This window comes from Aotus nancymaae, unplaced genomic scaffold (assembly GCF_030222135.1).
Source record: "Aotus nancymaae isolate 86718 unplaced genomic scaffold, 86718_ANA_hifiasm-v0.15.2.pri h1tg000065l, whole genome shotgun sequence".
Lineage (NCBI taxonomy): Eukaryota > Metazoa > Chordata > Mammalia > Primates > Aotidae > Aotus > Aotus nancymaae.
Window position 1 is genome coordinate 10,929,592 of NW_026988480.1, and position 16,458 is coordinate 10,946,049.

At 39.0% G+C, this 16,458-nt stretch overlaps 1 protein-coding gene across 8 annotated transcripts in view; it reads right to left on the reverse strand.

Annotated features, from left to right (window-relative positions):
- Positions 1-16,458, reverse strand: part of HECW1 (HECT, C2 and WW domain containing E3 ubiquitin protein ligase 1) — a 445,591-nt gene that overhangs the window by 192,156 nt on the left and 236,977 nt on the right. For all 8 annotated transcript variants that reach the window (XM_064366737.1, XM_064366740.1, XM_064366742.1 and 5 more), the window contains one exon: positions 4,071-4,165. In XM_064366737.1, coding sequence (XP_064222807.1) covers positions 4,071-4,165 — 95 coding nt within the window. The remainder of the gene's footprint in view (positions 1-4,070; positions 4,166-16,458) is intronic.

The window sequence follows — 16,458 nt, forward strand, 5'->3', positions numbered from 1 at the left end:
TATTATAATTTATAACGCAGTAACTGTGAGTTCTCAGCAACAGGGCTTATATTTCATCTATCTCTATAAGCACACCCATCACAGTTTCTGATACACAATAAATGAGAGCCCCAGAAAGACAAGAGGAAAAGACAATCTCTTTTTAAACAAGGACCTCAACAGTTGCCCATGGGACAAAGATGAGAGGGAACAAGACAATGAGAAAAAGAACTGAGGCATGGTGAGACCCTACAATGCTCAGAAAACTAAAGCACCAATTACACCAAAGGAGCATGTGACAGCTTGTTCCTCCTTTTCAAAGAATGGCAGGTTTAGTGTATTGTCACAAATCAACTCAGCGACTTTTGGGACATGATATAATGGCAACAGACAGCAACTCTTCATAAGAGACGAACGCAGCAGCAGCAATCCTCAACCTAAAAGTGGACACTCCAAGTTTATTAACAAGTTGATTTAGGGAAACTTCACAGCATTTCCCCTTAGAAACAGTGTGCTCAAGTCCCCAGACCAGACAGCAAAGGCTTATGTAACCTGGAAGGTTGCTAGATTATACCCAAACTGAGCTGGGTTGCAAAAAGTATAAGTGAGATGTGGATCTGCTCCATCACCATATAGCCAAATGATCACTTAACCAGAATGATAGTTCCTTCCTCGCTCCACAGATGTGCTGGGCATCAGCTAGAATAATGCGTGAGAAGCAGCTTTGAGAAGCATGCTATGCTGTTAAACAATGGGGGTGTAAGGCCGGTTGCCTCGCTGGGAGCACGGACGCACACCCCCCCCCCACCTTTTTTTTGAAAGATTGGACATGTCCTTCCCTTGCACAGCCTAGCTTTCCCTTAAAAACCCCGCCAAGATGCAAACGAGGTCTTGTAACTGTAGCCAATAGCAGCCAAGTCCTGTATGCAAACGAGGTCTTATAACTCTAGCCAATAGCAGCCGAGTCCTGTATGCAAATGAAGTCTTGTAACTTTAACCAATAGCAGTCAAGTCTTGTATGCAAACAAAGGCTTGTAACCCTACCCAATAGCAGTCCTGCTTTTTCCACATCCTGCTCTCCCACAACCAATCGAATGTCTTCACTCCCTATAAAACCCCACGTCTGAGAGGAGTCCGTGCGACTTCTCCGGCCCCTCCTGTTGGACCACAGAACCTCAGCCGGGAGCCTGAATAAACCCTTCGCATTGGATCTTCTTGTGCTGGCCTCAGTTTCTGGATTTTAAACTCGGCAAGAATAAACCTTACAGGGGGCTCCTCCTAGTGTGGCTCCTATGAAACCTAATTACCTGTGAAAATACAGTCTTGTGGAACAGTGTGTACTGCTTTCTGCCCTGAGACTCCAAGGACTCATTTTCACCATGACAGCAGAAGCCCAGGATTTCTCTCTTTGTCCCTGGAGGCATAGGGGCTTGCGATGGAGCTCTCACATGGTTGGGGAATAAAAGTTGTCTGCAGGATGTACATTCAAGTGTCAACCCAAGTATCTACTGATTTGTGTGAGAAAATCATTAAGGAGATATTACTGTCCCAGACAGCAATATGTCAAAATATTTCAAGATGCCAGAGTTTGCAGTGGCAGCTCACATGGAGATGAGGTCAGGGTGGGAGCAATCAGCCACCTGCTGAACCTTATGTCAATAATGTGATGGAAGCATCTCATTTCCTCTTCTGAGATACAAGCCCTTGTTTCTGGTGATGGCAGCCCTTGGGGAGCATATGCTTGTTGACAATTTATCCTGCCCCAAGGGGCTGTTCTTCATACTTTAGAGGCTGTTTTCTGGGCAGTCGGCCTCTTGCTTAATTTTAAGCATACATTGCACAACACTGTGATGATGTATGTCACACTTTGCACTTGTCTGAGCAGCAGGTGAACATTTGGAGCCTCCAGCAGGTTGAGTTCAGAGAAGCCAAATGCTCTAGGAAGCTTTCTTTAAATAAAAAAAGTGCTTCAGGTAAGAATTTGTCAGAATTCCAGGGCTGGCCAACACACCCACGGTATCATTCCAGAGCAGAAGAAGGTGAGGAACTCTTCTTCCCTCTGAGCCTTGAGCCAAGAGGCCGGTCCCATCAGTGGGCACGGCTCATCCCTGCTGAGGGGTCCATGTGTCTGCCTCATTCAGTGACCCGCCGTGCAGCGGCAGAGGCCAGACCTGCAGTGGATGAGCCTTGAGCCAAGAGGCCGGTCCCATCAGTGGGCATGGCCCATCCCTGCTGAGGGGTCCATGTGTCTGCCTCATTCAGTGTCCTGCCGTGCGGTGGCAGAGGCCAGACCTGCAGTGGAAGGCTCTTCCCTAATTGGCTTTATTCCACATCCCACCTCCTTCCTTCTCTGTTGTGTGCTCATTGCCTTCCTGCGCTGTCTCCCTAGCTTCTGGCTCGCTTTTTCTTTTCTGTCTTGATTTAGCTGTCCCTAAGCTAGTATGATTCAGTTGTCCCTCCCAGCATCAATGATTGGCTAACAGGTATCAGGAGCTGTCTGGCTTTAGGGGGTGCCGTCTTTTGAGGACTGTCCAAACAAATAGGCCTAGAAGAGAGGTTCTGGCACTCTGAGCATACCTCCCTAGATTCTCACACTTAAATTACTGTCCCAGACAGGAATCATGTTCCAATCTGCATGGACAGTGAGGAAAAAACGGCAAAGCTGTCAAAAGCACACGTGGCTCTCCCACTCTTCCCACTGCGCCTCCCGCTATGAGTTTCCTGATGGTAAACCCAGCCCTGTGTCCAGTTATGCCGAGGACGGAGGCAGCCAGGCTTTGGGCCTCAGGCATGCTTATCTTAGTGCTTACTACCAAGGCCTCAATCAGTTCATCTTTAGGACACTGCAGAACTGATTTGCAAAGTAGCAAAGTGGAATATGTTTTGGAGTCAAAGTCCTTTCTGAATCATTCATATTTCATATCAAATACTTTCTCTATTTTTCTTTCTTTTTTTTTTTTTTTGAGACAGAGTTTTGCTCTTGTTGCCTAGGCTGGAGTGGAGTGGTGCTATCTTGGCTCACCATAACCTCTGCCTCCCGGGTTCAAGCGATTCTACTGCCTTAACTTCTTGAGTAGCTGGGATTACAGGCGCTTGCTACCATGCCCTGCTAATTTTGTATTTTTAGTAGAGACAGGGTTTCACCATGTTGGTCAGGCTGGTCTTGAACTCCTGACCTCAAGTGATCCACCTGCCTGGGCCTCCCAAAGTGCTGGGATTACCAGGCATGAGCCACCACACCTGGCCCATTTTTTTTTTAATGTAAAAAGAATAAAAAAGAGTCTTTTTTATTTCCGCTAGCATGACAAAGTCCCCCACTGGTTTCTGTCCAGCCTCCCCAGTTGGTCATTTTAAATTTATGTGAAAAGGAAAAGGAATGCCATTTCTCAATGCATTTCAGCCTAATCAGATGTACTAAGAACTAAGTGAGAAGCACTCTAAAGATGAAAACTGGATTGTAACTTAGGAAAGATGGCATCTATTACCATAGGCCTGAGCAAAACCACACAGCAGGGAACAAAAGATGTGACTGAAATCCTGGATCTGCAATGAGCTGTGTGACCTGAGATAGATTACTTAGGCTCTTTCGTCACTGTCCTCATTTATAGACAGAGTAGGGTGAGAGATTCTAGTCTTTCCAGGCCTATCATGTTATAGGTCTATGACTAAAATTAACCTGAGGCAGTAAATCCTACTCCATTAATTTATTTATGAGCCTAAAAGAAATAAAAACCTAAGAAAATATAAATATTTAAAACCAAACAATTAAAAAATGTGATCCAAAGAAAGGCTTCTTCGTTGTTACTGCATATGTCTCTATTAGAAACATTTGGCCATCTAAGGAAAATGCTGAAGCTCGGCTTTTCCCTAACAAACAAGTGAAGCATGAGCTTTAATAAGGTTGACTTTGGATCTCATTACTCTTGACTATTTTAAGGTGCCTCTCCATTTATTCATAATCAGTCTATCAGTATATCTCCATATATGTGTATACACACACACACACACACACACACACACACAGAACAAAATAAGAAAGTGAAGAAAGACCAGAGTTAGGTCTAACCAAAGAGGGGGGAAATGAAACTTACAGGAGCTGCCGAGTTTTTGACTGTGACACTGGGGGTGGTTGCTCGCAGGGCCCCACTCACTCCATGGTAGTATTTGAAGCAGATCTTAGTTTCAGCTGAAAGACAAACACAAAACGAGACTGAGAAGCAGGGCATAACCCAGGGAGAGACAGCTATGGCTACAGAGGACATCTCTAGGAACTGCAACCTAATTCCCCTATGAGCAAGCCAGGCCACACTCGACAATGACGCTCCTCGTGTGGCCTCAAGGACAGGTCTGCCTTCTTCCTAAAACTGTGACGTGAAAGATTGTTTTGGCCTTAAGATTTTTGTATCCAAGTTAAAGCCATTATTTAGACTTCTTGGCATCCATCCTACCCCATTAGAGGTCATTGCTTTTAAACCCTTAGTTCTAAGATGTGATGTGGGTAGATGCCTACCCCTGTCTGTTTCTTCTGTAATGTACTATTATTTAATTCATTGTGATTAACATCTTGGTAATTTGCAGGAAGTCTTTGAAAAGTTACTGAAGTACATGGGAAGGAGGCATATCTTCTAAACTCCTGTACTCAGCAATGATAATCCCTTTGCATCACAATTTGTTTTCCTTCAAAGTTCTATAGATGTAGCTGGTAGTGGTGGCATACATCTGTAGTTCCCAGGTACTTGGGTGGCTGAGGTAGGAGGATCACTTGAGCCCAGGAGTTTAAGGCTACAGAGAGCTATAATCATACCAATGTACTCCAGACTAGGTAATAGGGAGAGACTCCATTAAAAAAAAAAAGTTCTATAGATGTTAAGCAGAATATAAAGGGTTTAGGGGGATCGGACTGGGTGTGAATTTCAGCTACTTTACTTACAATCTGTGAGACAATGAATAAGTCCCTGTACCCCATGTTAAAATAGGACTTCATAAGATGTTGGTTAAGCAAATAAAAGTTCTTATGTTCAATTAAGTGCTCAGTAAATCTTAGTGATTATGATGATGTGATGACTAACTGACGATAACATGAATCAATTTCCTTCCGGTATTTAGTTCTGCAGAGGGCAAGATCTGTAGCCAACATGAGTTTAGTTCATTTGAAGGTGACTTGCCTTACCCAATTCACTGTTTATAGGATTTGTTTCCTTAAAATTTAAAAAATTTACCAGGCTATGTCTTGGTCCCTTATATTTTGTTTGAAGCAATATGAGAAATCTCCAATTTGAGATTTTTTCTCTCAAATATGAAAATTTGCCTTCAATTATCATATTAAAATAATGTCTACAACTTTCTTAGCATGCACTGAAAATTTGCTTAGAGTGGAAAATATGAAAAATGAAGATACGTATAAATAAAATAACAATCTTCTGAGGTTTTCTGCATACTTGAGAGTATAAACTATAGAATAATGTATTTTTTTTTTTAAATTGACATTATGAATTCAGCATGGCCAACTATTATTTAAAACTTCGCAAATAACATTACTTATTATATAGGACAACTGAACAGATTTACACATTGCAAATATTTCCTATATTTGGAAATTCAGACTTTTCTCTGAAAATCAGCGACTTTTTACAAGTTATTTTTTAAGTTCAAATTTTCTCCCTAGGACAATGGAGCAAAAATCGCTAGATACCTACCTGACATCCATTCTATCTTTCCTCCTTAATAACAGAATCTCAATTTCATTTGAGTGATAATGTCTGGATAAAGTACTACATCTTACGGCCTCCCTGGCAGATAACACCTATGCTGTTTACCATTGTTATTTTAGGATCTCTGTTATATTTAGCTAAACCTAAACCTAACTGATATGGAAAGACTTCCTCAACCCAGAAGATATGAACATTGCAGTAGTCTTCCTTAGGTTAAAAGATAGGGGTGCGGTGGCTCACGCTTGTAATCCCAACACTTTGGGAGGCCGAGGTCAGGAGTTCAAGACCAGCCTGGCCAACATGTTGAAACCTCATCTCTACTAAAAATACAAAAATTAGCTGGGCATGGTGGTGCACTCCTGTAATCCCAGCTGCTCAGGAGGTTGAAGCAGGAAAATCACTGGAACCTGGGAGGTGGAGGTTACAGTGAGTTGATATCACGCCATTGCACTCCAGCCTGGGCAGCAGAGCAAGACTCAGTCTCAAAAACAAACAAACAAAAAGATATGAATATTTTAGGGATCCTCCCTTCTTGTGGCCGAATTACTTTCCAAATAACACTTTACACTTCTACCAGGAAATGTGACTCTGACCATCTCATAGAACCCTTCTTAGCATTGAGCAGCATCACTTAAAAATAGGCTCAAAATAGAATCCCATTATTATTTTTATTTCATTTATTAGTAGAATTAAACTTTTTCATCAAATTTTAATTAGCTATTTAAATCTTTTTTTGAAGCCACTGAATTGCAGTTGTTCAGATTTTCCGCTGCCTGGGTGCTTACCAGTCCCTCTGTTAGTGGGCGTATTCTCACTCAGATATGCCTGTACTTTCAATTTCCTACCTGAGTCACTTTCTCTACAGTTCTTTCACACGTCTGTTGATTGTCTTTTTAAGCTCTTGGTGGACAGTCTTATAACCCAGTTCTGTATTTATTCTCCAAGACACCTCAAAGTTGTCCCCATGTTAGGTCTATATACCCAGATCCAATACTATGTTGGCTTGAAAGGCAAGTTTCCTGTAAGTCAGGGATCAGGGAAGGACCCTGAATAAAGCAGTGAGTCCATCTATCTAGTTAATCACAATGAGTTAATGTTGCCTAGTGCGTGAGTTACTCTGCCTGTAGGTGCCGGTGGGATCAGCATAGAGGGGCCAAATGGCCTAACCTTCAGCTTAGTTGGTTGGAAGGGACTTTTAGGTGCCAGGAATCCCAAATCGTCACTACTAGATTTTCATTTAAAGAAAAAAGTATTTCAATGCCTTTGAGCAAAAAGCTCAGGGAAACTACATATAATCTTGCATTGAACCCTATTGCTAGATGAGCAGACCAGTGCATATTTTGAGCCGAGAATTCATGGAAACTTTCAAACTCTGTACTCTTCTTTGTTTCTTCCATTTTTAATTTGTTATTGATACATAATAGATGTACATATTTTTAGGATACATGTGATGATTGAATACATTCATATAATTTGTAAAGATGAAATCAATATAATTTCAACATACATCATCTTAACTATTTGTCTTTTTTTTGTGCTTGAGACATTTGAATTATTCTCTTCTAGCCATTTTGAAACATATGATAGATTGTTACAAATTATACTAACTCGATGAATCTATCAAACACTAGGTTTTATTTCTTCTATCAAACTGTATATTTGTATCCATTATTCAATCTCTATTCATCCATTTCTTCCTTCTACCTTTCTTGGTCTCTTGTAACCATCAATCTACTCTGTATTTCCATGAGATCTGCTTCTTTTTTTTTTTGAGACGGAGTTTCGCTCTTGTTACCCAGGCTGGAGTGCAATGGCGTGATCTCGGCTCACCGCAACCTCCGCCTCCTGGGTTCAGGCAATTCTCCTGCCTCAGCCTCCTGAGTAGCTGGGATTACAGGCACGCACCACCGTGCCCAGCTAATTTTTTATATTTTTAGTAGAGACGGGGTTTCACCATGTTGACCAGGATGGTCTCGATCTCTTGATCTCGTGATCCGCCCGCCTCGGCCTCCCAAAGTGCTGGGATTACAGGCGTGAGCCACCGCGCCCGGCCCGAGATCTGCTTTTTAAGCTCTCTCATATGAGTGAGAACATGTAATATTTATCTTTCTGTGCTTGGCTTATTTCACTTAACATAATGACCTCCAGCTCCATCTATATTACTGCAAATGACAGAATTTCATTCCTTTTTATGGCTGAATAATATTACATACCACATTTTCTTTATCCATTCATCTATTAATAGGCACTTAGATTGATTCCCTGTTTTGGCTGTTGTGAATAGTACTGCAATAAACATGTGAGTGCAGACATCTCTTCGATATATTAATTTCCTTCTTTTGGCTATATATCCTGTAATAGAATTGCTGAGTCATATGGTAGTTCTGTTTTTAGTTTTTTGACAAATCTGTTAGTTTTTCATAGTGGCTGTACTAGTTTACATTCCCATCAGCAGTGTATGAGGGCTCCCCTTTCTCTATGTTCTTGCCAGCATTTGTTACTCCCTCTCTTGTTTTAATTGGGGTGAGATGATAACTCACTGTACTTTTGATTTGCATTTCCCTGATGATTACTGATGTTGAGCATTTTTTTCATACACGTGTTGGCCATTTGTCTTTCTTTTTTAAGAAATGTCTACTCACATCTTTTGCCCACTTAAAAATCAGATTTGTTTTGCTCTTGAGTTGTTTAAGCTTCTTGCATATTTTGGTTATTAATTCCTTATCAGACGGATAGTCTGCAAATCCTTTCTCCCATTCTTTGGCTTGTCTCTTCACTTTGTTGACTGTTTCCTTTGCAGTGCAGAAGCCTTTCAGCTTGATATAATCCTATCTGTCAACTGTTGCTTCAGTTGCCACACAAAGAAATCAGGTCTTCCACAAAGAACTCTTTGCCCAGACCAATGTTCTGGAGCGTTTCCCCAATGTTTTCTTTTAGTAGTTTCAGTTTTAGGTCTTAAATTTAAGCCTTTAATCCATTTTGATTTCATTTCTGTGTATGATGAGCAAAAGGGGTCTAGTTTCATTCCTCTGCATATGGATTTTCAGTTTTCTCGGCATCATTTATTGAAGAGACGGTTCTTTCCCCATTGCGTGTTCTTGGCACCTTTGTTGAAAATGGGTTGGCTATAAATACCTGGATTTATATCTGGGTCCTCTATTATTATATGTTCCATTGGTCTATGTGTCTGGTTTTTTTGCCATTACCATGCTGATTTGGTTACTTCACCTCTGTAGCATATTTTGAAGTCAGGTAATATGATACCTCCAGCTTTGCTCTTCTTTGTTCAGGATTGCTTTGGCTATTCAGGATCATTTGTGTCTTTTGTGGTTCCATATATATTTTAGGATTAGGTTTTCTATTTCTGTGAAGAATGTCATTGATATTTTGGTAGGGATTGCATTGAATCTGTAAATTGCTTTTGGTAGAACTGTCATTTTAGTCATAATAGTTCTTCCAACAAATAAGCACAGAAAATCTTTCTATTTTTAAATGTTTCCTTCAGGGTCTTTCATCAGTATTTTCCAGTTTTCCTTGTTTCCTTTGCTGGTTAAATTGAGGTCTAAGTATCTCACATTCTTTGTAGCTATTGTAAATGGGATTGCTTTCTTAATTTCTTTTTCAGATTGTTTGCTTTTGGCATATATGCATGACTTTCATATGTTGATTTTTGTATCCTGCACCTTTGCTAAATTTATCAGTTCTAACAATTTTTTGGTGGAATCTTTATTTATTTTTTAAATATAAGATCATGTCATCTTTGAACAAGTCTACCTTACCTTCTTCCTTTCCAGTGTGGGTGCCCTTTATTTCTTTCTCTTGCCTAATTCCTTTGGCCAGAACTTCTAGTACGGTGAAAGTGTGTATCCTTGTCTTCTTCCAGATCTTCGAACAAAGGCTTTCATTTCTTCCCCCCATTCAGTGCTATGTTAGTTGTGGGTTTGTCATACATGGTCTTTATTATTTTGAGGTACGTTCCTTCTATATCCAGTTTGCTGAGGAGTTTTATCATAAAAGGATGTGAATTTTGTCAAATGCTTTTTCCGCATTTATTGAAATGATCATATGGTTTTTGTTCTTTATTCTGTTAATGGGATGTATCACATTGATTGATTTGTATATGATGAATCATCCTTGTATCCCTGTGGTGAATCCCACTTGATCATGGTAAATGCCCTTTTTAATGTGTTGTTGAATTAAGTTTGCTAGTGTTTTGTTGAAGACTTTTGTGTCTATGTTCATCAGTGATACTGGCCTGTAGTTTTCTTCTTTTGTTGTTGTGCCCTTGTCTGGCTTTGGTATTAGGGTAATGCTGGCCCTGTAGAATGAATTTGGAAATATTCCCTCCTCTTTGATTTTTTTGAAAAGCTTAAGCATAATTGGTGTTCATTCTTCTTTAAATATGTGGTAGAATGCAGCAGTGAGGTCATCAGGTCCTGAAGTCTTCTCTGACGGGACACTTTTTATTATGGCTTTGGTCTTATTATTCGTTATTGCTTTGTTGCAGTTTTCTATTTCTTCATAGTTCACTCTTAGTAGAATGTATTTGGGAATTTGTCCATTTTTTTTCTAGGTTTTCCAATTTGTTGCTGTATGGTTGTCCGTAATAGTTGCTAATAACTTTTTGTATTTCTGAGGTCTCAGCTGTTATGTCTTGTTTTTTGTTTCTTACATTATTTATTTGCATATCCTTTCTTTTTTTCTTAGCTATTCTAGCTTTGTTTATACTTTCAAAAAAGCTGACTCTTCATTTTGCTGATCTTTTGGTATTTTTAAGGTATCAGTTTAATTGGCTTCTGCTCTGCTCTTTGTTATTCCTTTTTTCTGTTTATTTTGGGTTTGGGTTGTTCTTGCTTTTCTAGTTCCTTGAGGTACTTCATTAGGTTGTTTACTTGAAGTCTTTCTACTTTTTTGATATAGGTGTTTATTGCTATAAACTTCCCTCTTAGTAATGCTTTTACTGTACCCCCTACATTTTGGTATGCTGAATTTCCATTTGATTTGTTTCAAGAAATTTTAAAACTTCTTTCTTGATTTCTGCACTGACCCATTATTGCTCGCAGCATGTGATTTAATTTCCATGTGTTTGTGTAGTTTCTGAGGTTCCTCTTGTTATTGATTTTGTTTTATTCTATTGTGGTCAGAAAAGATACTTGATATGATTTCTACTTTTTTGAATTTGTTGACGCTTGTTTTGTGGCTTAACATATGGTCTATTCTGAAGAATGTTCCATGTGCTGATAAAAAGAATGCGTATTCTGCCGCAGTTGAATAAAGTGCTCTATAGATGTCAGTTAGGCCATGTGGTCAGTGTGCAGTCTATTTACATCATTTCCTTGTTGGAATGATATGTCCATTATGGAGAGTTGGATACTGAAGTCTCCTATTATGATCATATTGCAGTCTATCTCTCATTTTAAATCTATTAATGTTTGCTTTATGTATTTGGGAGTTCTGGTGTTGGGTGCATAGATATTTATAATTTTCACAGCCTCTTGCTAAACTGACCCCTTTATCATTATATAGTGACCTTATCTCTTCTTACAGTCTTTGATTTGTAGTCCATTTTATCTGATGTAAGCATAGCTACTCCTGCCCTTTATGATTTCTGGTTGCATGACATATCTTTTTCCACCTCCACACTTTCAGTCTATATGTGTCTTTATAGCTGAAGTGGGTTTCTTATAGGCAGCCTATAGTTGGGTCTTGGTTCTTTATTAATTCAGCCACTGTTTCCCTTTAATTACAGAATTGAATATATTTACCTTTGTTGTTATTGCTAAGTAAGGACTGACTACTGCCATTTTTTTGCTTGTTTTCTGGTTGGGTTTTAACTGCTCTCTTCCTTTCTCCCTGTCTTCCTTTGTGGTTAAGTAATTTTCTCTGGTAGTATGTTTTAATTTTTTGCTTTTTATTTTTAGTGAATCTATTATAGGTTTTTGCATTTTGGTTGCCATGAGGCTTACAAAAAAATCTTATAGATGTAACAAGTTATTTTAAGGAGACGACAACTTAGAACACAAAGAATAGAAACAAAGAACAAATAATAAAAAAAAATACCTCTACAATTTAACTCCATCCTCCCAACATTTGGATTTTATGTTGTCTCAATTTACATATTTTTATATTATTTATCTCTTAATGGGTTGCTATAGGTATTATTGGTTTTGATCAATTTGTCTTTTGGGCTTCCTACTAGAGTTATGAGTAGATTGCACACCACAATTACAGTACTAGAGTATTCTGGGTTTGTCTATGTACTTAATCTTACCAGTGGGTTTTATATCTTCAAATGTTTCCTTTTTGCATATTAGTTTTTGTTTTTGCTTTTCAGATGGAATAACTCTCTTTAGCATTTCTTGTATGATGGATCTGGTGGTAGTGAATTCTTTTAGTCTTTGTTTCTCTAGTAAAGGCTTTATCTCTTCTTCATACCCGAAGGATAACTTTGCTGGATACAGAATTCCTGGGAGACAGTTTTTTTTTTTTTGTTTTCTGTTTTTGTCCTTTTAGCACTTTGAAAATGTATGCCACTCCTTCTCGGTCTGCATGGTTTCCATTAAGAAGGCTGTTGCCTGATGAATTGGAGCTCCTTGATATGTTCTTTGCTTCTATTCTCTTGCTGCTTTTAGAATGCTATCTTTGTCTTTGACCTTTGAGAGTTTGATTATTACATGTTTTGGGATAGCCTTATTTGGGTTGAATTGTTTGATGTTCTCTGATCTTTCTGTATCTGGATGGATGTATACCTCTTTCTCAAGTTTTGGAAAGTTTTCTGTTATTTCTTTGAATAAGTTTTCTACTCCTTGCTATTGCTCAATTCCTTTTGAACACCAATAATTCTTAGATTTGGTCTTCTGAGGTAATTTTCTATGTCTTGTAGGTGATCTTTGTTCCTTTTTGTTCTTTTTTCTGTTTTATCCTCTGTGTATTTTCAAATAGCCTGTCTTTGAGCTCACAGATTCTTTCCTCTGCTTGATTCAGTCTGCTGTTGAGAACCTGTAACACATTTTTCATTTCCGCAAATGTATTTCTCAGTTCTAAGATTTGTTTTATTTTTTAAATTATTTCAATTTCATTGTTAAATTTCCTTGATAAATTTCTGAATTGCTTTTTCTGTGTTATCCTGAAGATCATTGGAGATAACTTAGTTTCTTTAAAACTATTATCTTCAGTTCTTAGTCAGGGAGTGCACATATTGCTGTCTTATTAGGGTCAATCATTAGTTCTTTGCTTTGCCCACTGAGGAGGTCATGGTTTTCTGTTTGCAGTCTTTCTTATTGATATACAGGTATGTATTTGCATTGAAGGATTAGTTATTTATTGCGGTCTTCTCTGTGTGACTTTTTTTTTTTTTTTTTTTGCTTTTATTGGATATGTTTGTGAAGAGATTCTTTGTAATTTACCTATTGATATCTTTCTTTTTTCCCCCCCTACTATTTATAGTTGCCTCCTTTTTGACACTAGATGGCCCGTTAAGCCCAGGTTTGCCTCAGTTCTAGCAAACAATCCTCCTGAATGGAGGAGGTCCCAAAGCGGTTATTCCAGGACTATGGAAAGGCTGAATAAGGGCTCACGCCAAGGAGATCTGTGGAACAGGCTTTCCACGGCATGGTGCTGCTGAACACTCACCCTGACTTGGTGTCTCCTTTGGCTGAGCTGTATCGCAGAGTTTCCAGGGGTGGTGGTCTTTCCTCCTTGCTTTGTCTATGGTTGCTCTCAGGGACAGTTCTCCCTTCAGGCACCCCCAGTGCTTCTTGTGGGTTGAGGCAGACACAAGTCTCCTGCCAGGGAACCCAAAATATGGGGAAGCTGGTTGTCTACCTCCATTTCACTTTTTCCAGTGTAGAAATCATGATTTGGGGGGAAATTTTCCATGCACTTGGTGCCTGGTAGATTGAGGGAAGAAACATTGTGGATATGAAAGTCTGATTCTTTTACCATCTGCTCAGAGTTTTTTTCACTGTTTTGTGGCCCTGGGAGCTGTCTTATCCTTATATTTGAGTTCTGGGATATTGCTGGTAATCATCTTGGTGCTGTACACATGTTTTAAATTTTCTGTGGGAGGAAGTGAAGCCAGCTTGCTTCTATACCACTATTTTGGAAATGGACATCATACTACTCTTCTGAGAAATTGTTGACAAAGGTTGTTTTCCCTTTTTCTTAAACAGGTATTTTAATACTATGCTCCAGTATTTAGCAGCTTGATGATGAATTGATCTTCCTCTTATTTAACCTAAATACCCCTGTAATTTAAAATTATTTCCCATTCTAACTCAAAAGAGATATTAAATCTTTAAAGTTTCTTCTTATTTAGGGATGGGCTATGAATGAAAGCCACCCATAAATATTAAAACACATGCACCAATAATACATGTATTTTCAAGTCTGGGCAGGGGTGACCATATCACTCATGAAGTAGAGCAAAACTGAAGTTTCTACCACTATAAATATGTATATTTATACATATATTGCAACTATAATCTTTATTTAAGGGCATGTATTCAGAGAGTACAGATTGTTTCACTTCAGTTTAGTATCACTTAAAGAAATGAGAAAATTGCTTCCCCCTCCCCACCTTCCTACACTATTAAGGGATTAGTAGGCCAGCTGTAGCACTTGAGGCATCAGTATGCTATGATGACAGCAGACCTCAGTAAGCAAAATGTTCAATTAAGTTTAAAAGCAATGACTTAAATTGGTCTTAACAGTTAATTAGCACTTACTATGTACCAGGCCATTAATAATATTTTCTAATTTGATCCTCACAAGAATCCTATGAAGTATAGCCAATTATTGTTAGCCTTAAAAAAAATGTGTTTAGCACAATGCTTGGCATATAATCAAACCTCAGTAAATCAGACCTCACCTATCATTCTTATTTTACATCTAAGGAAAAAGAGGTCAAAATTTAAGGCCACTTACATTTAGGTCACACATATAGTTCATGACAGACCTAGGATTTAAGCAAACAATAACTCCTTTCTTGGTGATTTGTCTTTCAAAAGTTTTTAATAACTCATGTTTGCTGACCAGCTAGCAGAAGTAAACTTCCACTTTCAATAATAATTAAAATGTACTAGGTAATTCAGAGAACATCCCGAAAAGTTATTAAAACGTGGAAATAATTCTGCCAAAAGTAGGGTTACCAGGTTAAATACAGGACACCCAGTTAAAATTGAGTTTCAGATAAACAAGGAATAAATGTTTAGTATAAGCAGGTTTCAATCATTGCATGGAATACACATATACTAAAAATGTTATTCATTTTTTATTATAAATTCAAATTTAATTAGGTGTCCTGAAAGTTTCTCCCCCTAGATCTAGAAACCCTAGCCTAAAGGCATCAGAGACCTAGCAAGGCAGTGGAAAATAAAACAATGAGGTCAAGATACAGAAGATGAAAACTCAGAGATAAGCCCAGGATTTGGGGTTCTCTAGGGGTAAGTGTGTTAATTCTGAAAGAAGCATCTGAGAGGCTGAGAAGCTGAAAAGAATGTTTGACAGATTTGTAGGACTAAGGGGATAAAACTTAAAAATCTAATGCCTGTCAAAAAGGAAAGCTCTGGTAAATCCCTCATGATTCAAGGTGGGACTCTGAATAAGTGAACAGATATACTGTTGAGAAATATACCAGCCTGAGACCTCTGAATCATCTCAAGCCTTGAAATTCAATTGAGATTATTCTGGATTGCTAGACATTGGTCAGAAGAAAATGTAAAACCTCTCAGACGGAAAGTAGCATCATTCTAAGCCTCAACTGATTTCTACAAGTTTTCATTTACATTGTACAATTCTTAATTAACATTGACCAAGCACATGCTAAGACAAGGCAATGTTAAAAAAAAAAAAAAAAGAAAACAGCTGACAAAGAAAAAGCAGATACATAGAATTTTCAGATATCAGAGTCATCAGATACAGACATATATGTTCAGTAACAAGTAGAAGTTACTCCTGGGAATCTCACTCCTATCCCCCACAGCAGCCATAGCAAGACCTGCCCTAAAAGAGTCTGAGCTCAGACATGTCTAGCCCTGACCCCACCTGGTGGTCCTTCCCTACCCACCCTGGTAGTGGAAGACAAAGGGCATATAATCTTGGGAGTTCTAAGGCCCACCCAACAGCAGTCCCTCTCCATACTACTACAGCTGATGATTTCTGGAAAGCGCCACCTCCTGGTAGGAGGCCAACCAGCTCAAAAAAAGAGCATCCTACAGAGTCCATTGCATTCTTCGCCACTTCCACCTGAACAGGCACTGGTATTTACAGCTGAGAGACCCACAGATGGTTCACATCACAGAACTCTGTGCAGATAACCCCCAGTATCAGCCCAGAGGCAGGTAGACTTGCTAGGTGGCTAGACCCAGAAGAGAGACAACAATCACTGTAGTTTGGCTCACAGGAAGCAACATCCATAGGAAAAGGAGGAAAGCACTAAATCAGGGGAACACCCCGGGGGCAAATGAATCTGAACAACAACCTTTGGCCCTAGACCTTCCCTCTGATAGAACCTACCCAAATGAGAAGGAACCAGAAAACCAACCCTGGTAATATGACAAAACAGGATTCATCAGCACCCCCACAAAAATCACACTAGCTCACCAGCAATGGATCCAAACCAAGAAGAAATCCCTGATTTGCCTGAAAGAGAATTCAGGAGGTTAGTTATAAAGCTAATCAAGAAGGGACGAGAGCAAGGTGAAGCCCAATGCCAAGGAAATCCAAAAAATAATACAAAAGGTAAAGAGAGACATATTTATGGATATAG